We start from the raw sequence: 27,561 nt of genomic DNA, 5'->3' as shown, positions 1-27,561 counted from the left end.
AATACAACTCATAACAAATCAAAACAATTAAAAATTAAGGAAGAGGATTAGGGCCACTGGGAAAAACAATGACAATATGACTTTTTTTTCTCCAGGATTTCAGTTTTTTCCTCGGAATTCTGTCAGAATATTAGATTTTCTTTTTCTAGAGTTCTGAGAAAAAAATGGAATTCTAAGAAAAAAGTCTGAAAAAAAAGTTTTCATAGAATTCTAAAAAAAACAAACAAATAAAGAAAAAAAAACAGCCACAACCTGTGGCCTTAATCCACGGTTATTTTTACAACGCGTGGAACAGAATTTAAAAACTTTTACTGCATATTTTACATATGCTAATAGGTCAGGTAAAAGTTAAGTGATGTAAAAACAGAAGAAATCATACTCTGATATGTAAGCATTAATAGCTAAAACTGCAAGTAAATATACAATGCCTATATTTAGAGGGCATGGGGAGATTAAAAATGAGTGAGTTTGGAAACATCTTTTCGCACACTAAATGAGGGCATTTCACATATTCCATAAACCAGTTTCAAGTTGACCTGGATATTTTGCGCTTTTCCATATCAGAGGTATGTTTCTCTTTCTGTTTTTTCACTTTGTTTTTTTTTTTTTTTTTTTTTAAATATTGTAATAATGGTGTGATCCAAACACCAAAACTAATTTAATGCCACCAGTGAAATATTCTACTTGGACAGAAAATAATGACACATACAAAAAACAGCTCACTGACAAATAAATACCAGGAAACACTGACATCTTACAATAGTGAGTCAATAGCCTTTTCCATGTTGCACTTCACGTGTCAGACAATATGGTCTGTGCTCTGGAGTTTTCAGGTGAAACGGCTATGGAACAACACATTTTCTTACTGCCTTTGGAAATCATGTACAGGTCAGGTTAACAAACATGGCCAATGGTGCATGAGAGGTTTGGAATAGAAACACTGGATTGATGTTTAACCAGCTTTTGCAGGGAGGGAAAGTTAGTTTACTGCCATTAAGACAACTCTGTTATATTATGTAATGGAGCAAACTTTCTCCATTTGCAGTATGCAAAAAGTCAGTTCCTGAACACTAGCTTCTTAGAGTCTTGGGGAAAAAAACTTCTCTAATGACAAAGAAAAGAGAAAGGCCTGACAAACACAAGTTGTGCTGAATGGATCGCCAAGGGCAAGTCAGCCCCACACAGGTTCCTTGTATCCTTTTGTCAGTGTCTCAGCTTTTGTGTGGAGCACCTGGTTGCACATGCCTACAACCTCACTACGGATGGTAACGTCCTCTTTTAGACAGCTGGCTCAATCTTCACCAGATATTGTCAGCTTCCATTGGTTATGATAACTGAGGTGGTTTTATGTCCCTGTATTTGTTCAGCCTGCATTCTCACATGAGATGCCACATCATACTGCACTCCTCCACAGGCCAAGCTGGAGTAACTCCGCAAGCTCTCCGGATCATACAGATGCTCAAGGGAGTACCCAGTCAAGGCGTACGCCGCCTGCCTGTCCAGTGGCTGCCTCTCCTGTGCTGGATAGATCAGCGGACTTCCCTGGGGTTGTTGAGGGTGTGGGGACATATCTGTCTGCATGTAGTCTTTGGTGAGGGAGAGGCCTGATCTGGGGATTCCGTCAGAGCTGGGGCTGCTGAGACGAGACAAAGAAGCAGGACTCGTCGTGTTTTCATCATTTTCATTGGGGCCAAGAACTTTAATGCTGTCTCGGTGATGGAGGCGTTCAGTAGGGAGGTCGATGCTGGGGGCACCGGGGCCACGGCATACCACGCTGGGCATAGTAAGCTGAGAGTGATGGGGTAGGGAGGAGGTGAAACAGGGACTGTGAGTTTTGGTGAGGCCCGAGACATCCAGTGGCATCTTGTGTTGCTGTAGACGGCTCTCCTCCTCTTTGATCATTTGCTGTGTGGCACGGATCAGGGTCTCCATCTTGCTGGGCTCTCGAGGGCTCGCTTGGAATTGGTCACCGTGGTAACGCTCACCCGAATCACTGGTGGACCCACCTCCGTCAGGTGAACTCACTACGCTGTCTTCATCCCAGTGGCCCCGTCCTATAAATGCAAATCAGTGGTCAGATTTGATAACAATGGAATAAATGAATATCACATTGTTAAAATGCTCATGTGGTTAATGGGCAAAATTCTGCCTTAAATGCATATATCATTATAGCATCATGGTCTGACTGGGTGTTTTGGCTGAAGCACAGTGGGGTTTTTTGCTGTTTGAGGACGTGAAATGTGAAATAACTTGGCTTTCAATTGCGGGCAATTTTTGAACAGATGGTAGCAATCGGCACACTGGCAAGAGACGGTGTAAACAACTTAGCATGTCCCATAATAACATTTGGAAAACAGCTACCAGGAGAAGCTAGGCCAGAACTATTTTCAGAGACAGATGGTTGTGGTCTCAACCCTAACACCTCACCGTGAATGGCGCCATGGTAGGATGTTATTTCGTAGCCTTCGCTGTTGTCCACTGAGAATTTTGGCAACGAGAGAACGGAGCGTGTGGTGTCCCACCACATCTCTCTTCCCGACTGGGGGGTTCCCAGGAAGTAGCGGCCACTCTGGCATCGAACACGATCACAGGTGGTGGTGTGAGGATGCGTTTGGGCATGGGCAAGATCTTCTTCTGATAGACCCAGGCCGTAGCACAGGGAACCCGATTCTGGATACAATCTGTAGGCACAAGAAGCCTCCGTAGCTTCACTGGGATCCAACAGCTGAGGAGAGGCAGAGTCTGTCAGTGGGCTCCCTCCCCACTGACTGTCTTGGTCAGACTCTGAACGCTCTGGATTGAAAGCTGAAAATTGCTGGACAGAAACAAGAAAATCACAGTTCTGGGAGTTTTTGATTTGAATCCACAGCAAGCTTCCCTAATTGACTTAGCTCTAAAAAACAATTACCTGTGGGTAGGGTGACACTCTGGCTTTGGCCTTGGACTGGGTCAGACGTGACTTGGTGCTCTTTCTGTCTTCACTGTGACTGTCAGCGTAGGGAAAGGCTGGCTTGCTGGGGCTCATTTGATCCAAAGACAGCTGCATTCCTTTATACTCAGTGTCCCTTTTAAAACACATAAAATGCATGTTAGAGATAAACAAAATAGTTTAACTTAAACTTCCATTTTGTGATGTTTTTTATAGTCTTGCAAGATCATGCTCAGAATAACATATCTATAACAGTGAATTGCTGTGAAATTCATGGGCTCCACAGGACTCTGCCAAGTGATCCCTTTACTTATTTATCACCACCAAGCGCCACCAAAACCAAATTCATCACCACTCACCATGAGGTTTTCTTTTTAGTGCTGACATCATGTTAGTACTATTACTGCGAGTCCTTAGAATGCTGATGTTAGCATGTACAACCTCAGAGATCACCTCGGATCCCTAGCTTTCTTTTAACATGCATGCATCTTTGAACTTTGCTGTGGGTTCAAATTATTTTATGCACTATGAGCTGCAGGTTACTGAGGTGGTTCTTCACAGTGACCTAACCAAACACACAGAACATTTTTGACCCAGTTTTACTTTTATTTTTTCAAGCTAGCTCGTGTTTCTGTAGTTAATCCAGAATTCCCCAAACCTTTAGGCTATTTTCATCATATATACTTGAAGCATGTTCTCTTTCTGACCATTTTGATTTTAGCATTGCACAAGCAGCATAATTACTAATTAGTCTAAAGCACACTCCTTGGCTAATGTTGAATATAGATAGATGGTCAGACTTAGATTGGGTCAGGCTTTATAAAAAGGATTTAAGTACAACTTTAAGTGAATACAGCATATAAGGGAACTTTAAGATTATAAGCTCTCAGCTTCTGAGATTATTAACAAACACCCAGAAAAAAGTTAATCATTCTTTTTCTTTTTTTTTAACCACAAACATTCTGAGAATATGGAAAGAATGCACCGAGAGTAAACACACGCCAGAAACATATTTACACTTATAAGTATTATCTATTCAATCAATTTCCTCTAAATGCACCCAGTTTTTTTTTATTTACTTTTGAATGTTGCAGATTTCAAACATGTAACTTGTGTGCTATCTTTGACATTTTAACCCACTGTACTGCGGCTGAACTCAATGCAATTGTCACCATCGAGGGAGTGAAAAAGGCTCGTGTGTCAAGTGTTCAGCAAACATGAGCCTATTCTTAACTTATCACATCAACAGTATGTAATAGCAGCTGTCTGGCATTTTAAACCTTGTGGCCCATCCCTGACCCTGTACAGCCAGCCTCTTCAATATGACTCTAAATATGACCCATTCCTTATGTACAACACTGCAGGCGAAAGGCTATGTTTGGATAGCCAGTGCACAGTCTGAGTGTTATTTGCTCTTGCAGGTATAGTTGTGGTAGCCGGTTGTGCATCCTATCTGTGCCCTGGCTGACTTATGTCTGAGCCAATAATGTTGGGCCTTTGTGCAAACTCAGCTGTGTTAGCCGAATTCCACCTCAGGGGTCAATGTCAGAGCACCTCACGTCTGAAATATGCCACCAGCCAACTTCCAAACATAATTTATTAATGGATTCTTGTTGGGCTGAAACGCTGCCATGCCAAGGTGATTGAATTGCTGTTTTTTTTTAAGTAGTTGTTTGTTTTTTTCCACTTTGCCTCTTGGACTTTCAGATACTTCTGTGTTGGACTTGATTATTCACTTGGAAATTCTCTGTCATTTTAATGTAGTTACTTTGTTTTCGCCTTACTGCATTGAAGAAATCAATAGGTGGAGTGCAGCCATATGCATACATGCACGTACAGACTTGCGCAAACTCTCCATCACATGCACTTACACACACACAGGAAAAAAACGACATGTGGATCAACCAAACAAGGAAAATCCAACATGTGTTACAGCTATGAGATAGCTATTGATTCCTAGTTCACCGTTTGATCGATTTTGCTTTCCTTAGACTGCAGATCGATGGTGGCAGTAGAGGTTTTTGATGGGGTTGAACCCCGATGTTTGTCTTGCTGTCTCAAAGGGCCTTAGTGTGCTTTGTTCTCTCATAACACACAGCTGCCTGAGTCCTGCAACCTCTGTATTTGGTGGATTTGTACAGAGAGACTATGGAGGGATAAAGAGAAGGAATTCTCCAGGAGAAAAAGACCCATCATATCACAGAGTGAGCTTCAAGTACAGATCATAAGAGTGCATGATATGATTATACAAGTAAAATATTCAGTGTTATTCCCACAGTGCCATTTCTATTAAAAGGGCATTCTTATTTAGACCGGAGTAGTGCTGCAACCTTGTTTTACAATGACCGTGCAGCTACAGTATAATTGCAGCCATCAGCACAAATTATAGATTTAACTGTCTCAAAAGAGCATACTTTTTAAATTATTTTGAAATCAATTATTAAGTATCTGTTAAAACAAAAGTTTCCCTCTGATTTTAGGATGGAAATCGTTATTTACACTTACGTGAGGACATAGTTGACGCTGACGATACAGTGAGGCCTTGAGGATCGGCTATTGTGGACGATAGTGGCATAACTTTGGACCCAGACCCAGCCGCCGTGTTTGGCAAGGAACCGATAGTACTTAGTTGTGACTTGGCCTTTTACCAGCACTGCAGGAGATAAAAGAAACACACAGACAGCAGAGATTAACATGTTTAACAAGTTGCACGTTTTCTTTTTTGTGTGTGTGCGTGCATGTGGGAGACGTGTGATTGCCTGCACATGGTGGCTGCAGCAGGTTGCCTGAGCAGTTGCTGCATAACAAGAGAAGGTCAAGCAGCCTGTTGTAAAGGCATAAATGAACACACTTGTAACTCACAGAGGTGGTGTGCACAGCGGAGGTGGAAGATGTCACAGCTGTGGACATGATGGTACAGCGTTTTCTCAATGAGGTCCTGGGGCTCATAACCTGTCAGCTCAGCTACCCTGGGGAGAAATTCAGGAGTTAAAATAAGCAGCTAATTCAGGGATATTTCATTTTTCTGTGCTTCGGTTTTCACAGGCAATTTTAGCTCCAGGAGCTTCTTTTTTAACTTGCTTCCCCTTCCAAATGAAAATGCATAGACTTCACACAACGTTTGCCAACCACACAGTACAATTAAAATAGAAACAAACTCAAAAACACCTAAAGGGAAAAGAATACAACGCATAGAACAAAGTCTTGATTAGTACCTGGAGTCCAGGAAGATGAGCTTCATGTCCAAGCTGGCTCTGAACATGAACATGTTACTGTGCAGTTTGATCTCAGTCACGGCGCTGGGAGGCAGAGAGTGACCCACGGCCACCAAGCCCACATTCTGGTAGCATCCTTCAAAAGGTGACATGTCCAAACTGTACTGACGGATCTTCAGGTAGCCACTGCAGTGGATCACCTATCGTAAAGCATATACATGATAACAGCTAAATTGGAAATTACATTTAATAATGAAATTTCTTAAAATTCCATTTCACAAGAACAGTAGTCAGCTTTATGATTTATGTGATGCATTTCAGAAGCAGGTAGCATAATGTAATTTATATCAAAATACAATGTTATAACAATATAATCAAATGATAATAAAACTGTTGGAACAGCCTGACACAATTACATTAAACTGCAAGAATAGGCTAAAACTTTTCCTGGTTAGAAAAAAAGGTATAAAGTAATTTTAATATTTGTGACCATTTTTTCTTATTCACTTGCTATATTTATTAATGGGAAATAATTTTTATAATACCATTATCGTTATTGTTAATAAATAAAAAGAACAAAACACTCTTTGTTTACTAGCACTGCCTACCTTGTATCCACCACTGGTAAGCCCCGCGTTTCTTTTTGCCAGCACACATTTCATCCGCAAAAAGAAAGAGCGTTCCACTTCATATTCTGAAAGAGGTCAAACACTTTGCTATTAAATTCTCGTATAATAATAATAACAATAATAATTGAAAAAATAAAATAATAGGGTTTTACGGCGTTAAAATTTATCCTGCAAGGAAAAAACACAGGCACAGGCGCAAGCTATTGCGTAAATTCCATCCGCGTATATTACGCGCGTTCATTGCATTTTTTTTTTATCATATGCTAATTATGCTGACACTACAAAGTGCAACACTATCATTAAATAGAAAATGCTAAATGACATAACATGTGCATATGTGGAGCCTGAAGGCGTCGTTCTGTACCTTGCACGAAATGTGTGTGATAGGGCTGATGTGGGGTGAGGACAGCTGTCATCTCATCGTGGTCGGCAGGATGGACATATTCATAAATACTGTTCCCAGTCAACTCTACCTGTTGAGAATAACTCAGGTAATTAACGGGTAAAAGCTTCCTGGTGGATAATGTATTTTATCTGCGCATGGGTATCGCGTTAATTTTCAGACGATGCTTTATGAATAATAAATACGGAGGAAAAAAACGTCTGAAAGGAAATATATATATATATGTAATGATCACAGAAACGAACCTGAGACAGTCCTAAATGGACCGACGCTGTCTCTGAAATGTACATTATCTTCCCATCTGGGGCCACGACGAAGATGAATCCGTCCAACGTCTGCAAATAATAAACGAAAGGCTGCCGTCACTTCTCCGTGTTAATTCACAAACCCGGGTCGACCATGTTCTTTGGCTGCAGATCAGTACCTTTAATAATATTAAAAACAGCCTAAATACCTGCAGTAAATGAGATCCCAGCTCTCGTCCAATGTTGTCCAAGGATCTCGTTCGACTTGAGTGACCCCAAGCTTCACCCAGACCTGGAGAGAGAGCGAAATAACGGTGTTTGGCTGCTGCATGACTTTGAAATTAAATAGAAATATATATAGTATTTTTTTTTGTTGAGCTTAAATCATTATTATTATTATTATTATTTTTATTATTATTATTATTATTATTATTATTATTATTATTATTATTATTATTCGTTTAGCATAAAGGGAAAAGTAGGACACACACACACACACACAGGAATCAAGAAGCTAGGAGCTCCTATTTAAAGGGCCAATTTACAGTTAAAGCATTTATTCCTCTCCACAGTACTGAAAATTTGTCCCTTCCTGCATGCTGTACAGTCTCCCTGGAGGCATAAACCCACACGTGCAGAGATATTATTATTATTATTATCATTATTATTATTAATATTATTATTGTTATTGTTGTTGTTGTTGTTATTGTTGTTGTTGTTGTTGTTGTTGATGATGATGATGTTTTTTTCCTCCCTAAAATGTGACAAAAAATGTTCATTTGTGCATTTTTGCCTGGTATATCCCACGATAGCCTGTATGCTATCTTGTGCTACTCATCAAATTTATTCAGTTCCATCAGAAATGTCGTGGAGCTCGGGTATCATAAGTAAATTAGGTGTCCGTCTCCCCTGCTGTAAATGTGTAAATGAAAATGAAAATAGGTCTTCAGTGTCGGTGGGACATGCAGACTAACATCAATCTACCAGATGAGGGGCTGTGTTAATTTTTTTTTTACATGTACACACACACACACACACACACACACACACATATATATATATATATATATATGTATATATATATATATATATATATATATATATATATATATATGTATGTATGTGTGTGTGTGTGTGTGTGTGTGTGTGTGTACATGTTCTTTCTTTCTTTCATTTTATTTTTTAAGCTGCTTCCATCAAACAATGAAAAGATTAAAAAGAAAAACGCGAGCTGGGTATTTGGGAGACATTTTGCATCCAGCATTTTGTTATCACACCGCAGAAGCTGGGTAAGATTATATGTGCTTTAGGTGATTATAAGCCTCGCAGGTGCTTTTTCTAATTGGCGACTCTTCCTCTCAGTCACGCAGACTAGTGGACCTGCAGAGACGTTGGCAGATCGTCTCATTTGGTTATACGGAATTAAAAAGCATCATAAAGCATCTGAACAGACTCCCTGACGACCCACGAGGAATTGTGGGAATATTCCTGTAACGTTTCTGTAGGACTTGAAGAGAACCTGTGTGTTCTAATTACACCCTACTTTCTAACTTATACTGAACACTAAGTTTTATGTGTTTAATCTGTTAATTATTAACAGACTAACAGAAGTATACTTATTCCGTTCTCTCTCTCTCTCTTTTTTGCACTAACCGACCGAGTGACAATCCTAAAAATATGCAGATTTTTAAAGTAGTCATGTTTATTTATTTTTTCCTAAAATATAATTATATTAGGTTGTGTAGAAGTAATTCCAGTTTACTATTATTACTATTATATTACTATATTAGTAAAAATCTCCTCTCACTCCCCATGCGTTTCCCTTCATTCGTAAAATTCTGCAGATAAGTTGATCAAAGAAGAGATATAATTATTTTTAGTTAATGAAATAAAGTTAATGAAAAGATCGCAAAAACGTGTAGATGAAAAAAAAATCCAACACAAATAAATAAATAAGCAAGCAGTGAAGAGTGCACATTGGCTAGGTGCTCACCCTGGGGGAAAACAATTCTCATCTTCAGGTAACTTGTTGTCAGTCTTATTATGGAGGCTTTGTCTAACTGGGATGTGATGGCCGACGGTAAAGGCAACATTTTAGCCAGTTCATAGAATTCACTGTTTTCCTTTTCCCGTCTAGTCCTTGCAGCCGTTTTGGATTTCTCCTTCATGTCGGCGCCTTTTCTTTATATCCTTAACTTGTCGGATGGTTCGCTCGTTCAAATCAGCAGTATGACCGACTCCTCTCGCTTTGCTTCGTTTTTCATTGTATATTTTTTTCAACTGCAAAAAAAAAATGTTTTTGTTGTTGTTGTTGTTGTTGTTTTTTTTTTGGGGGGGGGGGGGGGGGGGGGGGGGTTGTATGACAAGATGAATCCAAAGGGTGGGAATATCCCTGTGATCTCCCAAATGAGTGATCTGAGTCTGTGATAATTCAACTGGTTGTAGTTAAACCTCCTTGGTGTAGCCACTGGCCTTCATCCATGACCTGCAAAACAAAGAATGAGTGTGAATAACTGTGTTGTTTGTCTGAGGAAGGCTTGTATTGCACATAGAGGTGACTCTGGAATAACAGCAAAAATAATCGTATACGTCAATCATCAGTCAAAGTCAGATTTATGTTTTTAACAGATCTAGAGCCAGGATACGATGCGTTTGCCACAGTATCACAAACAAAAGCAACAACCTCTGAAAAAAATGATATAAACAATACAGAAAAAATGTAATGCAATATGAACGCGACGCTATTACATTACGTATATGTGATTTCATTTTCTGAAAAGATGACAAGATTTTGGTAAACAGCTGCTCAACAGAGATATCTGTACTGACCGCAACTAGACCATAACATTAAAAAAATCTAACGGTAAGATGCAGTAAACTAATTCTGCACGTTGCATTTTCTGTTATTATTTTGGGAGTGATAAAACAAGCCGTTATGCTGCTGATCCCTGAAGGAGTATCGAGGAAATGACATTTGACCCAACACAATTCCTGAAACGTGTGCAACTGCGTTGGCAGAGACAACTCGGTGCTCGATTCTTTTTCCTCGTTTACTTCTTTAAAGAAAGTTTAAAAACATATTAAAAGGATCATTAGTTTTTAGATTTGTTTAGATGCATGTATTTGTAGTGTTCCTACCCGAGCAGAGATACGCTGTTGGGTATTTCCCTACATCTGAATCGATCCTGAGTCTCAAAGCAGCCTGCTGGGAATTTCACCTGTCCTGAACCGGGTTCACCAGTCCTCCCAGTTAAAATTGTTCTCAGCTCCTCCTGGATTTCCACCTGGAAAGGCGAACGGGCCGTGCGCTGCATACACCTCTCCAAATTATAGGGACACGCAACGAGTGGCATTCATGCCCAGCAAACCTCCTCTCCTCAACTATCTCAATGTCCCTCTCTGGAGCAGCTCGAGACCCGCCCATTGTTTTCTTGCTTCCTCGTGATTGGGTGGAAGCGTTACAAGTCATTACGCGATTGGACACTTACAGTGGGCGACGATTTAGGTATGCGTAGCACTTGGCCGTGCCCGAAGTGAGCTTAAATGTGATCCTGTTGTGTTTTTGTCATTAGCCTGGAGATCATGGATCAAGCTGAAATAAATAAATAAACCTGCATAAATAGCAGGGGAATGTTAACAGGTGAGAGGGTAATTAAAATCTTTAAAGACTCTCACACGGTGATGGAAAACAACAGAAAATAAAATAATCCTCCAGGAAGAACATGCATTATTTCCACAATTATGCTGCACAAATCACGAAACACCTTTCATTAGATGGTACAGAACAGAATGTATGGGGCAATTTGGGGGACAATGAAAATCAATACGGGTGTTAGTTTACTCAGAGGAACTGCAATTATTTCTTTTAGAAAATATTGGAGATATTCTTATTTTATTTTTTTCAATCCGGCTGCATTTCTTTTCATTCAGTGGTCAAATTTTTTCACAATATGGATTTCGATTGGGGGGGGGGGGGGGGGGGGGGCAGATAAATAAAGCTTTTAGGTTTTAGCAATACAGGGAGCCACGGCAGAAAACAATAAACAAATATCACGGTATTGCTGTTTGACAGAATCACTTGATGTTCTGCTTGTGCTCATCCCGCTGTCTAATAAATAGACCCCACATTCTTACCATCGACCTTTTTTTTGTTTTAGCATCATAGGAATGCTCTTAATATATAATATATTCTAGTTATATTTAAATCAACAGGCTAAATTATACCCTCTCTTCAGTTTTTGTTTTTGACTAATTTCCCCCTAGCTGTCTGCTGGATTGTTTCCCTGCGGATGCAGATTTTTTTTAGTTCTCTGCTTTAAGAGGTATACTTGCAATATTAACACAGGCATCGGCTACAAAAAAATAAAAAATAAACAAAGTCCACATGTCCCTCGGTGTAGTCAGTCGTGTACTCTAGATTCTAAATCTTAAGTCTTTTGCATGAGTACGAGTTTTTGCACATAAACCAGTGGACTGGATGTTATTTATGATCTGTTAACCAGTTGTTTCGTGAGCTATTTCGGAGGCAGGATTATTATTATTTTTTTAAAAAAAAAGAAGACAAAAAGACAGATACAAAACAGTTTACACCCGGCTGAGAGAGCGGTGCGACGCGTCCAGGGCTCGTGCAGTGGTTGGGTGTCCGTCAAACACGTTTATCTGAGGATTAATTTCCATGGTGTGAATCAGATGAAGACGCCGCGGCGCATGTAGTTTTTTAATTAGTTACCGGGCGCTCACATGGAGGAGGGAGAGATGGGGGTGTGAAAGGAAGGAGCGTGTGGATGGGGGGAGGTTGGTTAGAGCAGCGGGCTCGGTGTCGGGGGCGCGGACGCATGACGGTGAGCTCATTACGCACATAATTAGCCCTCAAATTGATGCTGCATCCTGCCGTAATTGGAGACTCTCCTGCTGCCTGGGAACAGATATATCTGTCTCCTTGCTTTTGTGCGTGGGGATGGGTGAGTGGGTGCTTGGAGGGTGACAACAGAGGATGGTGTTTCTATCTACCTGGCTTCTCCCGATCTCATTATCATCCCTACAAGGCCATACCTATTCTATTTCCCTCTCATTATGGCGCATCTCTTTAAACTAAACACCATTTCACTGCATCCTGTCCATCTTATAATAATAAAAATGAGGCGTTCCTTCAAAATACCCCCATCATTGGCTTTTCATTTTTTTCCCCATTATTTGGATATCATCCAAAGGACAGAGATCACCATGGTGTAATCTCTTCACACTTCCATGGAAATGATGTGAATTCCACAGTCGTCTAATTTGGTGTTTAAACACATTGTTACAAACTGAAAACATTCAAAAAATATTCTATAAATCAAACACAAGGCACCTCTCTGTATGCTCCTCTGCAGTGACAACCTGTCAGGGATTGGGAATTTCTCCGAGGGTATGAGTTCTGAGCGGCTGGTAGAAGATTTAGCCTGCCTGGACATCCTGTTAATGCCCCACCACAGGCCATCACAACAGGGGATCTCGCTTTGCTGTCCTTCCAACCCCTCCTCACTGCCACCCAAGTCTCACTCGCCTTTCCATTTTTATTGTGATTTTACAAATCATTCTTCTCTGTGGGAAGCCAGGCCTGAAGTTCTCCACTGCAGGAAAAAAAACTGAGAGAGGGAGGGCAGGTTAGTGAAGGTTGTTTTGGAAAAAGGATTCCAGGAAAAGGTGAGAAGAAGGTGACTAGACAAGTGCTACCTGTCAGTGTTTCTCAGTGAGGACTTTGGTGCTTCATTTCATGTAGTCAAATCTAATGACACTGAGAACACTTTCACTTTCACGATCGGGATCAGTTTTTGAGTAGGGTATCATAAACTAACGTCAATGCAAAGCACTCTCTCACTCAGCTCTTGAGATACCTGTAGCCATGCAGGTAGATTTACCATGCAATCCTCCACTATCTGTTTAATATAATCTACTTTATCACAACCAATCCTGACTAAAGTGACATCTATTGAGACAATTTACTAAAGTTTGCACAGATGCCTTTGGTATAGAAGCCTGTTTTTGTCAACTGACAAAAAATGAATTCACATAGTAATTACTGACATGATATTTATTTATTATTATTTATAATATTATAGCTTTTTATTGGATTACAAGTCAAAATTATGAAAACATAACTCATTACTTTGAGAAAAAGTCCCAATATTTATACACAAATATTTATGATGAAGAAGGAAAGACTTTGTATTATATGATGCAGAGCTTCTTAGGTTAATAAGGTTTCATATGTATGATGTGATATAGTTTATATAAAGGTAGGTCCTGGGTTCAAATCCACCATCTGGCCAGGGCCATTCTGTGTTGTCTGCATGGATGATCTCCAGATACTTCTTCCCACAGTGGAAAGACATGCAGTTTGTGGGGTTAGGTTATTCCAAATTGGCTGTAGGTGTGGTTATCTGCCCCCCTACCCCCACGACCACCCTGAAAATACACTTTGGCATGCTCTTCAGATTTACATCAACATATCTTCTGAGAAAAACTAACTGCTCTGGATAATAGATGGATTTCACTGGGGACGTTTTTTTTCCCCTTTTAACAGCTTTCTGAAAATTGATTTTCAAATCAAGCGAGAAAATAACCTAAATCAAACCTGGAAGACAAACAGTTAGTAACCACCGGGAGAAAATGAATTCATTAATTTTAATTTGGTCAAAACGTTGCTTCGTCTTGAGTTTTAAATGTTGTAATTTCTCTTTAAATGAATGGTAATTGTGTAGATAGACAATATTTTCAAAACAATATGAACCTAAAAGTTTACACCAGTCAAAAATATCTAAAATGTTTGCCTCGAAAAATAATCTACAATAATATTTTTTAAAAATGCTCATTTAAACATTCGAAACTCCAACAAATTATTATTCAGATCCTAGTAATCTAATAGCAGCTTTATGCTGACTACAACTGTAACTTACACATTTCTCCCATGCACAGCAGTTTGATTGATATATAATTGACACCGTAGAGTCAGAGTTTGGATTATTTATAGGGAATGAAAATGATAGAAGAGCTAACGTCTATTTGTGGGAGACATAAAAAAATGCAAAGAAAATTCAGGAAATGATATGAAACCGATAAGAAATAGGAAGCATGGCAACGAGACGTTAAAAAGAAAAAGGAGAGCTCAAAATAGTCAATTCTAAATGTGTTAGTAAAAGACTTCACAGAATGAGTGCAAGGCAATGAGACTTGGGCACCATGTTGAGTTACACTCTGTGCTCAGAGATTGAAACGGCTGGGCATATGTAAACAGGCTGCATGTTTGACCAAGATTTGCCAGTTGTGTTTTCTGTAAGCTATTACTGACTCTTTGTGTTCTGTTTTCCTTAAAAGACTGAAATGTTATTTAGTACTCCCCGCCATCTTTAGCTGTTGGTTCTGAAGCAGCCATTTTATTTGGAGCTAGATGGTGGCAAATTTTATATTTGATTCTTTTTCTCCCATTAACAGTGACTTTTTCTGATCAATTCTCCCTCTCTGTGTCTCTTTCTGCCAGGCCCTTCACTGAGCCCATCTGCTGTGTGCGAGCGTTAATTAACCACACTGCCATTTCCTCCGTGCGTGTTGCATTTGAAGGTGCTTAGAGTACACGAGTCAGCCCCACAAGTTCATCAAAATGCTAATTCAGCCCAAATTAAAGTTGTGATTAACATTACACAGTTTCCTGTGCAGACACATTGATCCTTCCATGAGCTCTCACTCTCTTTCTCTAGGTGATGAGTGTCTGGGGAAAGAAAGACTTTCCTCTTGGGCGTTCTTGTCATCATTGCCAAAGTGGAAGAAAAACAGAAACAACCCACAGATGGAGCTAATGGAGTGTGACTAGGATTTGATCTAAATGAAAACAGTTTTCTTTATAAAATAAATAAACAAATTATTCCATTCTGTCTTATGGGAACTATGCTTTCCCATCATTTTGCCCTATCTCCATCTTATCTGTGCGTATGCTAGCTTTCTTTTGGTGTTCTCTTGGCAGTAGGTTCTGGATTTATTGTTTTACTAAGTTTTGGTAAAAGTTAATTTTACTACCTTTTTTAACCAGTTCTGAACACTTCTTTAAGCCTTTTTATTAAACTATTGTGGGAAATTAGCAATTTAACTGGCTAGGCTATGTTGAATTACACAAAGGATCTCCACCTTTCATCAGATTAAAGAAGGACAAACATCTCCTGGACTCTCTGGGACTGGGCTGCCTAATCGCATGCTTCAGCAACATGGAGCACATTGAGACCAAAGGCTCAGGTAAGCACCACTTCTTCTTCTCCACTCACCTCTTGTCACTCCCCATGTGTTTCTACAGAATACCACTGCAGCATGCCATTACAATTTTCTTCTCTGTCCCTTAGTCTGTGTTTTGTCCTGTCTCTTTATGCGCTCTATCTTTGTTTTTACTTCTCTTTCTTCTTTTCCCCCTGGTCCTCATCTCCTAACCAGTTGCAGCAGATGGCCGCCCCTCCCTGAGCCCGTTTCTGCTGCAGGTTTCTTCCTGTTAAAAGGAAGTTTTTCCTTCCCACCATCGCAAAGTGCTTGCTCATAGGGGGTCATTGGATTGTTGGAGTTATCGCCCAAATACTGTAGGGTCTTTACCTTACAGTATAAAGTGCCTCGAGGCAACTGTTGTTGTGGTTTGACACTATATAAATAAACCTGAATTGAATTGGCTTTCAGTAGTTTGCATTCATATGAATCTATATTTGTTTTTGTGCAGGAACTGTACCTAAGGGAACGTGTCTGCTTTGCCTCACAGTGTGCACATGCTGCATGCGAGGAATGAATAAGCTGCAGCTCTGATGCTGTGACACAGCTCACCGAATTTAACTGCCTGCCTCTACACCTCCCTGACACTGAAGCCACATGGAAACAAGCCCTTAGGTGGTTGAATAACTTCACTTAACAAACACATTCTATTTTTATCCCAATCAAAATTCACATTATCTCAAATTTTGAATCTGCTTCGGTTTTGTTTCTTGATTATCTTGCACAAGGCCTCAGCCTTCACTCATGTGTCTGCTGTCTGCAACCTGTAAAATGTTAAGCGCAGAGTAAATTTGTAATGCAGAAAGACAGATTAGTAGCAGCTTTATCGGGTTAGTTGTGCTAATTCATCAGCAAGACATATGGTTCTGGTACATCAAAGGCAGTGCCATTTGTATTTTTTTCCTTAAACAAAAGCAGCTTGAATTTCTCAATCAGTAAATGAAGGCAAAACATTTATTTAGCTACACACTGTAGTCTCTCTTTCTCTCTCACACACACGCACATACACAGACACAGGGAAAAAAAAGCCTCTCGGGGTAATGAAAGCCCCTGGCGTTCATCACTCTGTCTTAAGCAGTGGTTATTGAGGCATTAAATATGTCTACACAGGGCTCAGTGAAAGGCTGCCAGATCAGTTTTCTCCTCTGAGGGGGCTCTGTTTGCATACAGACAGGTTGGGAGATTGGGAACGTGCACCGAATGGAGCCTGGGAGTCGTAACTGGGTGCCCACCACTCTGGTGTTAGTGCCATTATGGGATGTCACTGTGGGAGAACTGCAGCTCTTCAGTGGGATTACTGAGATTCTTGCTGAAATTGAGCAGAATTGGAAATATGGCCAAAGGATTCTCTCCTGAGTGATGTGTGCACGTAGCTGGCACTCGTGCAGGCACACAGCCTTACATTCATGTTCAAACAAATGCAAATGTACATTTAAGGAAACATTTTGCTACAGGTGGGATTCTGACGTTGAAGCTTGCGTGAAAGGAAAGCGTACAATCAACTTTCTACAATCAGCGATGACATTTCTAGTCTTTCTTTTCTTTTGATTTCTTCTCACAGCATGACAACAAATGCAAAGCAGCACTGGTGCATACCTCAGCAGACCCTGCTGTCTTTGATGCATGTTTGCATAGTATAAAATATGGTGGTTTGTTCTGTTTTTTTTAACCTTGCTTGCAAACCAAATTTTTATACCGGACAATATATATTTGAATTGCATTTAAATGTGCTGAACCGAATCTTCAACAGAAATTACACACTGAATTCTTCATTCTGTATTATAGCCATAGCAAAAATTATGGATAAAAAAATAGGGATTTTGTTTTTAAGTAACCCCTCTATTAAATAAAATGAAATAAAAATAGAAAGTCTGTAAGTTTTTTTTTCTTTTACAAGAGGTGAGTCATGTTCAGTACAACCTAGTGGGCACTTTTATTCATTTTACATCATAACACTGATTTTATTTGATTCACCTGAGCATTCTTAAGGGCTTTTTATTATCATGCTACTGCACTAGACAGAAGTCCTCTGCTGCTCTGGCCCAGACCAGTTAAACTACATGATTGGGCATAAGAACAGGGCCTTTACAGCTCAGTAGCCTCCTTTGTAATGCGCTTGGGGGTCAATGTGCTGAGGCCACACTCCCTTCTGAGGTCCCCTCTACCATGTCATAAAATAAACATGCTGGATGTGACCCTAGCAAGGGTGAACATTAACACCCCAGCCGCTGGCTCGGAGGTCAGCTTGAGGTCAGCACCCTGTGGTGGAGGGAAAGATGGAAATGATTCTTCCAGGCTGACAGTGAAGCAGCATGGTGTCATATGCTTTACATTGTAAGACAGTCCCACCTTTGCATATGATCTTCTGACACCATAAACTTCCACAACTGAAAGCTGGCTATCTTCAGTAAGTAAGGCTCAAAATTAGCATGTTGTTTCTTGCCACCTGATGAATTTAAGCCCAACTTCACAAAGCTCTGAGAGTGACAGATGCACTACTTTGTTTACATATACTCTGACACTTACTTTTGCTGTCTGCTTATAGAGTTTTTTTCTTTTAACAGCTGTTTCCTGTTATCAAAAACAATGCTAATGTTTACCATAAGAGTGAACCGAAACACTAAAATTCTAGCAAAGTATTCAAAAGATGCACCTCATATAGCAAAGAAGATCTAGATCTGAGTAGTAGCTTCTCACCACACATGTGACTGTTTCAGTGTTAATGTTACACATTAATTATGTCTGCTTTGATTACCAAATAGTTTTTTCATAGGTAAGCTTTGAGAAAATTTGTGTTTTGGTGATTTCAATACGTCACAGATTCAGAAACCAGAAGAGGCAGAGCAGAGTGGCTCCTGCAGCCGAGTAGCTCTGGTACATTATTCAACCTTGCATTCAACCTGACCGTGGGGTGCCACAGATGTCAGACATGGCTAACCAGCTATTGTAGAGAGCAGACACGAACGCCAGACCTGCCCAGACTGGTCAGACTTGATAGGGAGCTACATATTCTATACTGACATTAAGAAAGCGAGAAAGAGAGAGGGAAACCTAATAAATAATTGCCAGCCGTTCAGACGGAGGTCAAACAGCACTTGTGAATTCTTATGCTTTGTATTCTGCAAAATTATGCTTTTTGATGTTCATTGTGCATTCCTTCGTGAAATGTAAATATAGGTTTTTTTGTCCTATAGAGAAGCCACAAAGAGTTATCTTCAAAGTTGTCCTTATCCTGCAGCAAGATTGCAATCCAGGAAACAGGATAGAATGTGAGGATTTATAAGCAAACCACAAGCTGTAGGATTTATTTGTCCTTTTAGCCTATCCAGAATGTGCTTTTAAAACCTCCCCCTGCAACAATTAGAGGGTATAGATCACATTATTGCCTTTGCAGAGGCCAGATAACACCATAAGGCTTTGGGACATCTCATTCGCATTGGGAACGGTCTGGAAGATGCTTTACTAGATGGATTTATATGTGGCCTGCGCTGCTTTCCAGTGATTGAATGTCTGTGTGCATGTGTTGAGCTGACTCTGTGTGGATCTGTCAAGGGACTCATAAGGGAGGTTTGAATTAGGCATGAGATAGAAGGAGGATGTGTGTGCGTGTGTGTGTTTGTCTTTGGGTACATGTGTGACTTGGAGTACTTTATGGTGAAAGAGCGTGTAAATAGTGACCGGAGACAGATGTGGGCTCATCCCTGAAAGACGGAGGATAAAAAATTATTAGGGCAAGACCTCAGGATCATAGCAGGGCAGGACATTTCTCAAAGTAACGTACTTCCAGGATGTTATGAGCGAAAAGGAAGCAAAGCATGTAAATGGCGCGCATACTCAAATATAACAAATCGTCTTTCTCTGTTTTATGGCATTGCTGGCTGATAATATCCAGTTGCACAAAGTGAAATCAAATCCGCGAAGCATCCACACCAATCTTTTTCATCTATGAAACTGAAAGCTTTACCTAAGAGGTTAGCTTTAGCACTAAACACCACAAAGACTATAAAACATGAGCTGGAGAGTTGTGAGAGACATAAAAGCAGGTCCTTTTAATGTAATATTGATTTACAAACCACAAGTTAAAACACCTCCTGGTCACGGGTCATTACTTGCAACCCCAAGCGAATCAAGCTGGGTGCTGAATTAGAGCCATTGCACATGAGGCAGTGAAAGTTTTCAGAGCCACATGCACACGTTTTAAGTGTCCTCGCGTCTAGACGGTTACACCATGAAAGCATGGACGGTGGAGTAGGGAAAAACATTACACAGACATTTAAAGCAGTGAAGCAAAGCAACAATTTGTGAAGACGTGCTGTTAACCATGCAGTTCGGGTATTAAAAGAGTTGGAGTGCTATTTTGTTTTATTTCGTTTCAACATAACTATTATTATGATATTTCTATATTAATATATGTATTTTTTATACAGTTGCAGTCTGCACAGAGCGTTGAGAGAACTGTAAGGATCTCTTAGCCCCTAATGTGTCTATTCACTGGTGACATCCAGGTATTTTTCAAGCTTGTGTTAATTAGCACTATTAAACAACAATTATGCAAAATTATTTTGTGTGCTTTGACCTCACACCACAAAGCTGTGATAATCGGGTATACAGCAGGGAGAAATTATAATAATTAACTGGTTTCAGACAGTTAATGTGTTGCTGGAGTCAATGTCAAAGTTAAAATGTTGTTTTTTTTAAAGAGCACTACTTGTATATGCCAACTGGGAATCTTTCTTTTTACTTTGATTTTGTTCATAGACAGTCTTGCAAATGTTCTTTATTCATTAAAATATCAGGTTTTTGCCTGGAATAGATGAATATCTTTGCCAACACCGGCATTTGCTGCCAAACAATAGTAGCAAACAAACACAAAAAATTGAAAAGTGATTTACAAGAATTGTGAATGCAGTTGTTTCAGAAAGAAAGCCATGCAAAAAGTCACCAAATGAGACTTTAAATTATATATTTGTGAAAATATATTTTTTTAATTGCTTACTTTGAATTAAATAATAGTCATTATCCATTATCTCCTCATATGTGTTTATTTTGCAGCATTATACTATTAAGTCTCTGTTGTTTATCAAACAGTGCAACACTTTTTTTGAGCAGAATGAAGTGTAAGTTCAGAAAAGCAAAAATGTAATGCCACCATATTCTCGGGATATTTATTAATGAATATTAGTCAACAGTTACAACCTTTTCCATAAAAACACAGATTATACGTGTGTTTAATTTACATTCATTATATTTTAATACACCAGAGTCCATTAATCAGTGCCAGGAGGAAAAATTACTTATTGCTTAATAATTACTTTAATTCAGCAAATGGACAAAAACCCAAGTGAAGTAATTAGGCAACATTTAATCACCGCAATAAGCACAAAAATAATCAAAAAGTTTTGCAACTTATTTAAAGTGGTTTGATTTTTATAATTGTTTTGGTAGTTATTTATGTCTCATGTAGCTGGCTGATTCCAGTCGTTTTAAGTGTCTTTAAAGACCCGGAGAACTAATAAATAGAAAATAATTTCCATTCTTTTGCCTGACCTAAAATGTTACTTAAATGTTTATTGACAAAATTCCTACAATTATGTAGAAATATAAAAATGGAAACGTTACATACTATGTTAAATCTCATGTGCAGCACGCAGATGAGATTTAACTTACTTAACTTTAGAGCTTAAGTTCTTCTTTCCTTTCATCCTAAAAAGAACAAAACAAAACAAAAAAAACACGGAAAAAAAAAGAACAACTAACCTTTCCCCATTTTTATATGTAGCAGTAAACAGGCACTCTAAACATGCAGCTTGTGCTAAAGCAAATATGGCTCCCATTTACATTTTAATTCACCGTTTGGTAAATGCTTCCACATGAGACTTTACTCTCAGAGGAAAGTAATGCTTCTCATTATTAGCTGTATTAGTGTGGAGCCTAGCGCAGCATACACACACACACACACACACACATGTAAACATGCTATTTTCAAATCTGTATTTATAGGCAAGTGGCAAACAATAACAATGACAACAATTCACACAGCCTTTTTCATATCTGATGCAAATCTGGGGAGTTGCTCCCCTCCATGCTTTGTTTTTATGTGGTAACAAAGCATTTACATTTCATAAACTCGCTCACCTTTTGTTCGTCCCTGAGCATTGACTGATGCTCTGCACCAGTCATTTCCAAGAAGGTTGCTTGCTGAATTGCTCTCCTCGCTGAAAATTTATATTTACAAGGCTGTTAACAGGTGGCGAGCAGCTTAATTGCGGTGATTACTCATTGCATGTGTAAAGGAAGAGGAGGTGTAAAGAATTATGTCGCTTTGGGCTGTCCCATTCCTGTGATCACGCACCCCATGATATATCTGCGCATGTGTGCAATAATATGGTTCACTGTCAGCACTTATGTGTCTTAATATTCTTCAGTAATGATGTTTATACTGCTTGAAATCTGTGGACAGAAAAGTTTAGTTTTTATTGAGAACAGGTTAATAAATACTTGTTGTTTCATTGTTAAAAATACTCACTGTAAAAGTAACTCTTATTATATAGTTTTTAAAAGTTTGACCATTTTATCATAATCCAAAATGAGCCTCAAATCTCTGAGCTCATTTATAGGGAAAAAAAGGCTGACGCTTATTGAAGTGTGTAAACATCAGATTAAGACATATTATCATGACATATTGCAAATTAAAGAGAATAGATTTGTTAAGAAAATAGATTTGTTTCACAACAGCTTCTTTTTTTCCTATTCAGTGGAACGAAATTAGCTTTTCTTGTCGGTCTGACAGCCATGCAAATGTTAAAGCGCTGGAATGTTCCACAAACCAGAGCAGATGGACATGACAAAACCCCTCCCTTTCACTCTCAAAGAAGATGACATCCCCACATATGGTTGCTGTGATTGATCTGTCGTTAGAGAGCGATGGCTGGCTTAGAGGAGGGAATGGGGAAGGGATATGCACAGAGCAACAGCAAAGTGCCGGTGTAATGTTTTCCATGGCAAATCTCATGCAGTCAAGAGGATGAATGTGTCAATGGTCAGGCTGTTTTGAAATTGATTGCGTGTGTGAGAGAAAGAAACCAACATGGATGGTCTTCATTTCATACTTGTTTTTTTGTTTTGTTTTTTTGGTTCATTTTTGCCTGTTTGGAGATCATTTGTGTTTTTCTCCCTTGAAATGGTGCATTGTGTCTGCATTTCTCATAACATTCTGAGTTTTTATTTTGCAAAAGATGCTAAATAAGTTTTATTTATGAAGGAAAGGTACTAACCAGAATGCATTTACAAGGCAAGTGAAGAAAAAGTGCCTGAACACTTATCATTTAACACTTCAATACTGGAGATGGATATGTTTATGGTTTCTACTTCATCAAAAACAGCTGTGTTACTTGGATATTACCAGGAATTTGATGGTTGTGTTTGTGCATTTTTTCAGATTATAGTCAGCACCTATATGAACTTCTAATCATTCAAAAGTTGTTGTTTTTTTTCTTTCTCAGGGCAACTCATGCCAAGGGTGATAAACTGTATCTCTGATCAAAAAGTCAAACATTGTAACTAAAAATGCAAATGCTGTCTCATGGGGAGAGAGTAAGAGAGAGAGAGAGAGAGAGAAATGATGATGATGTTGGAAAGAAAAGCAATAGGATGGATATGCAGCTCCAGAGGCAGAACAGAAGCTGGGAGCTTGTCTTGTCCTGCTGTGTGTCTGGCAGATTGCTATGGAGCCTGTCATTGCGAGCAGCAGGGTGTTCAGCCACTACATGGCGTTCAGCGGGGGAACGGAATAAATCACTGGAACACACACAGTCCAGCTTACAGTTTGCCTGGAAAAGCTAACATTGGCCTCAGTCACACCTTAATTTTGTTTGTCCTGCAGAAGAGTCAGCATTATTCAGACAGCCAAAGTATTCAACTGATTTTAGCCAAAGAAAGATTTCTGAGTAAAACAAATCACATAGAAAATGTGTAAAAATTGTTAATAATCTTATATAATATAAAAGAAATACATTTTGCTTGTTTGCTACTTGTATTTTCTGCAACACCATGATAGTAATCTAACCACTGCATTTCACGCCACCACATAATATATTTAATATTATAATTACATTAGATCCACTTTTAGTAGCCAGTTCTGTCTCGCATACTTCGTAAAAAATATTTAGGATGATATTAAAAATTCCTGCTTTTTTGTCTTTGTGAAAGGACAAGTGCTTAAAATCAAGCCTGTGAAACTTGTATTGTTTGCAGGAGATAAATGAATGAATTGTACCAATCGTGTATTGTATATAGGGATGGGTATCGTTTAGGTTTTATCCGATACCGGTGCCAAACCGGTACTTTTTTGAAACAGTGCCAGTGCTTAAGCGGTGCTCGAACCGGTGCTTAAAGAATGGAGAACACAAACTTTGTCCAAAAACCTCTCATGTTTAGCTGTTTTTTTGTTAAAAGATAACAATGTTAGCCTTTTCTGCAGCTATAGGGCATATATGGTATCACTCTTGGCTGGAAGCAGTGCTTAAACAATGGAAAAAAACACAAACTTTGTCCAAAAACCTCTCATGTTTAGCTGTTTTCCACTTTTTCTTTGGTCATTTTAGCCTTTTTGGCCAGGGTGAAGGGAGTATCTGCCATCAAACAAGAAGACAGCCGCATGTAACTACAACGGTGTTTGCTAGTTCATCTTACATGCATTAATGTAATAACATGGTTAGCCTACTCAACGTAAATTACACACGAACAACATTGAGCTACTCACGCAGAGAAGAACGGCTGCTGCTGCTGCCATCATCATCCGTCATCATTTCTGCTACACTGGCAGGGCTAGGGGCCAGGACTCTACTCTTCGGGTTCTTGGGGGATGTTGCTAACTCCGGGTCCGATAACAGGCACCACACCCGCAGTAGATGTGCTCAGTGTGAGGTCTCGCAGCAAGCTATCAAATACGATGCATTTCTCGGCTTTTAAAAAAACGCTATGCGTCGCCAGGTGTTTCGTCAGATTCGAGGTGTTACCTCTTTTGCACAGTATCACCTTAAAGCACTTGTTGCAGGCTGCTGAGTTTGCATCTTTTGCTGTGAAGTACAGCCAGACTTTTGACCGCTTTGCCTTGGGCATTTTTTTATCTGTAGCTCTGCTCTAAAAGAACGTACGTACCTGGGCCCGCCTACTACGCTTGCAAAGGTAAAATGATTGGCTAGAATCCAAAGTGTATGACATCTCAGGAAAAAAAGCACCGAAATAAAGCACCGAAATGTGCGCTGCTTTTCGGTCTGGTTACTAGCGTTTATGTCAGAACCGGTGCCATAATGGCACTGGATACCGGTACCCATCCCTAATTGTATATGTCCATTTGAGGTTAATATCAACACTACTATAAGGGTAGGAGCTACAGTACTGTTGAATGATCTGATTTCAAAACTCTGGCTTTGAAGCAGCTGCTTCTTTAACTTAACTTGTCACTGCCATATTCATGCTTAAAATACCCAATAAGTTTTTATGATGGTCTGCCTTCCTGTCACTTTAGTGAGAGTGGGATCAGGGCATTAGGGTAGCTGGTGTTAGACCTGGTGTTTCTTCACCTAAATCAACCAGCTGAAATGCTAAATGTCTGTCTCTGTGTCATTCAACACACCCAAAAGGATACGGTTTACTCCACAAACACACAAACTAACTACTGATGATTCTTACTACCACATTTCATGCTGCTTACTGGCCCTCCTCATGCATCTCATTCTTTTTTCATTTCATAATGGGTTGATCAGCATAAGAATATGAAGACTTTAGGTTTGTGCTTGACTAGTATACATCTTAAGAAGCACACTATAGTGCAAATATGGAATTACAAAGAGTCAGAGTTTTACATTACAGTAATGCTTGTCTTCCAAACATTTGCTTTTAACTGGGTGAAATTATTTTAAACAAGTATAGTTTTAGGGAAAGTATTTGTGCATATGACTGCATTCATTCCTTCAATTGTTTAGAGCATGCCAAATGTAAATGCTAAAAACCACATTAAAAAAAAATACTTTGACAAGTCCTTTTAAGTGAGAACCAGAGTTGTGTGGTCCCAAGTTCACACGCTTCATTTCAAAGACAGACTTATAGAAGACATCGGGATGTCAGTGTCACCTCGTTTCTTCCCAGAATGCAAAAAGAAAAGGCATGAAACCCTGCAATTGGGCCAGAAAATAATAGACTATGCTCCTGGAAAGAGTTGCTCATTGGTTTGGATTTAGGAATGGCTGTGATGAGGAAGAAGACAAGCATGTATTTACATGAGACACCCACACAGGCCTCCATAATCAATCTTGCAATCTCTCAGGGTGCAGACTCAGCCAAGAATCAGTGTGTGGGATGGAAGTCATGGTAAACAGCATGAATCTTTGCCAGCTGTCTATTTAAAGTCCTTGTTTATCCACAGAACTGTGAATCTTTTCCTGCAGTGTCATACTAAACATTAAAATATGCCCATGCTGGTATTATGGGAGATATGTTTGCCATCTTTCCCACAGTCATATGGCAAGATTTCCATCTCATCTCAGCATCCACAGAGGTAAACAGAATTGGAATGGGAATACAGATTCCATCCCAAAATTTGACAACTTGCAACAACTATGAAGAATGTTAAATTTGTTGTATTTATAGGCTTTGTCTTCTTTCTTCTTTTCGTGTTAGATCTATGAAGGTTCTATTTCTTTTTTTTCATTTGACACCAACATTACTCTGCAGAGGACTAAAGCAATCACTGGGTCCAGCTGTTATGGTTCAGGAGAAAGTTCCAAAATGAAAATTTCCTTTAAAAAAAACCAAAAACAAAACAAACAAAAAAAAAAAACACAACACACAACCATTTACACACATAAATGCAAAAAATAATGCATAATGTAAAATAATGCAGGTGGAGTTGTTGGAAGGAACAGGGCAAGACTTTAGGCCAAATACAGTTAGGACTATAAGCATTTGGCAATGTCACTTCAGCTTTAATTTAAGAGGTTTTTAAAATGTATATATATTTGTAGCTTTAGAGTAACCCATTTACAGAGGCTCAAAAATAACTGGATAAACAAAAAGTGTTTTAATTATAAGATTTGTTTTTAACACATGGATGAAAATCTCTTGCAGTCTAGAACCCATACACATCATCAAACCCCTCTTGAGATGATCTGTCAGGCTTTTTCTGGAGCCACCTCCAGTTGCTGCTTGCTTGTGGGTGTTTCTGTGTTCAGTTTTGTCTTCAGTAACTGAGAAGCATGCTCTGTTGGACTGAGGTGAGGTTACTGAGTTGGCCATTGAAGAATATCTAATTTCTTTACCATGAAAAACTCTTGGGTTGCTTTTGCTTTAGGTCCTTATCTGTTTGCAATGTGAAACAACACTAGTGACTCAGTTCCACTGTTCCACTCAGTCATACATGCCCATTCTATATCACAGCTTCCAGTAGGTTTGGCAGAAAATTTGGTATCTTGGTTTTATTTGTCCTGAACTCTGCGGGCTCTTTTTGATGTTTTCTGGTAAATTCTTATCTGGCCTTGCTGTTTTACAGTAAACAGTGGTTTTTATCTTGTTGTAAAGCCTCTTTATTTCAATTCATGAAGGTTTTTCTTCATTGTAGACTTTGATACTGGTATGTCTACTTCCTTGAGAGTTTTCTAGATTTGGCGAGACGTGAAGAGGTTTTTCTTAACCATGCTATCATCCTCATGTGGTCCTTCTGGCCTTTTGGCTGTTGCTGAGCTGACCAATGCATTCATTCTTTTTAGGAATGTAGCAGATTGCTGATTTTGACACTCGTAGAGCTTTATCTCTCTGATAGGTTTATTTTGTTTTTCAGTCAAATTATGGCCTCCCTCACTTC

At 39.3% G+C, this 27,561-nt stretch overlaps 1 protein-coding gene across 1 annotated transcript; it reads right to left on the bottom strand.

Annotated features, from left to right (window-relative positions):
- Positions 1-1,311: 1,311 nt before the first annotated feature.
- LOC134643423 (single-minded homolog 1-like) lies at positions 1,312-9,589 on the bottom strand. The gene is made up of 11 exons (XM_063495775.1): positions 9,415-9,589; positions 7,631-7,713; positions 7,422-7,511; positions 7,138-7,246; positions 6,753-6,838; positions 6,145-6,344; positions 5,792-5,898; positions 5,435-5,582; positions 2,909-3,065; positions 2,428-2,815; positions 1,312-2,054 (listed from the first exon to the last, which is right to left on the bottom strand). Exons 1-11 carry the CDS (start codon positions 9,587-9,589, stop codon positions 1,312-1,314), a joined length of 2,286 nt encoding a protein of 761 aa, XP_063351845.1.
- Between the last annotated feature and the right edge of the window lie 17,972 nt (positions 9,590-27,561).

This window comes from Pelmatolapia mariae, linkage group LG15 (assembly GCF_036321145.2).
Source record: "Pelmatolapia mariae isolate MD_Pm_ZW linkage group LG15, Pm_UMD_F_2, whole genome shotgun sequence".
Classification (NCBI taxonomy): Eukaryota; Metazoa; Chordata; class Actinopteri; order Cichliformes; family Cichlidae; genus Pelmatolapia; species Pelmatolapia mariae.
The sequence above is the reverse complement of the archived record's forward strand: the minus strand, read 5'-3'. Positions and strand labels throughout refer to the sequence as shown.

Excerpts from the sequence above, each read along its gene's own strand:
- LOC134643423 (XM_063495775.1), bottom strand. The coding sequence starts at position 9,589 with ATGAAGGAGAAATCCAAAACGGCTGCAAGGACTAGACGGGAAAAGGAA. Across the intron at positions 7,247-7,421 it reads TCCATTTAGGACTGTCTCAG|GTAGAGTTGACTGGGAACAG; the intron begins GTTCGTTTCTGT and ends TATTCTCAACAG. Across the intron at positions 6,839-7,137 it reads TCACACACATTTCGTGCAAG|AATATGAAGTGGAACGCTCT; the intron begins GTACAGAACGAC and ends GACCTCTTTCAG.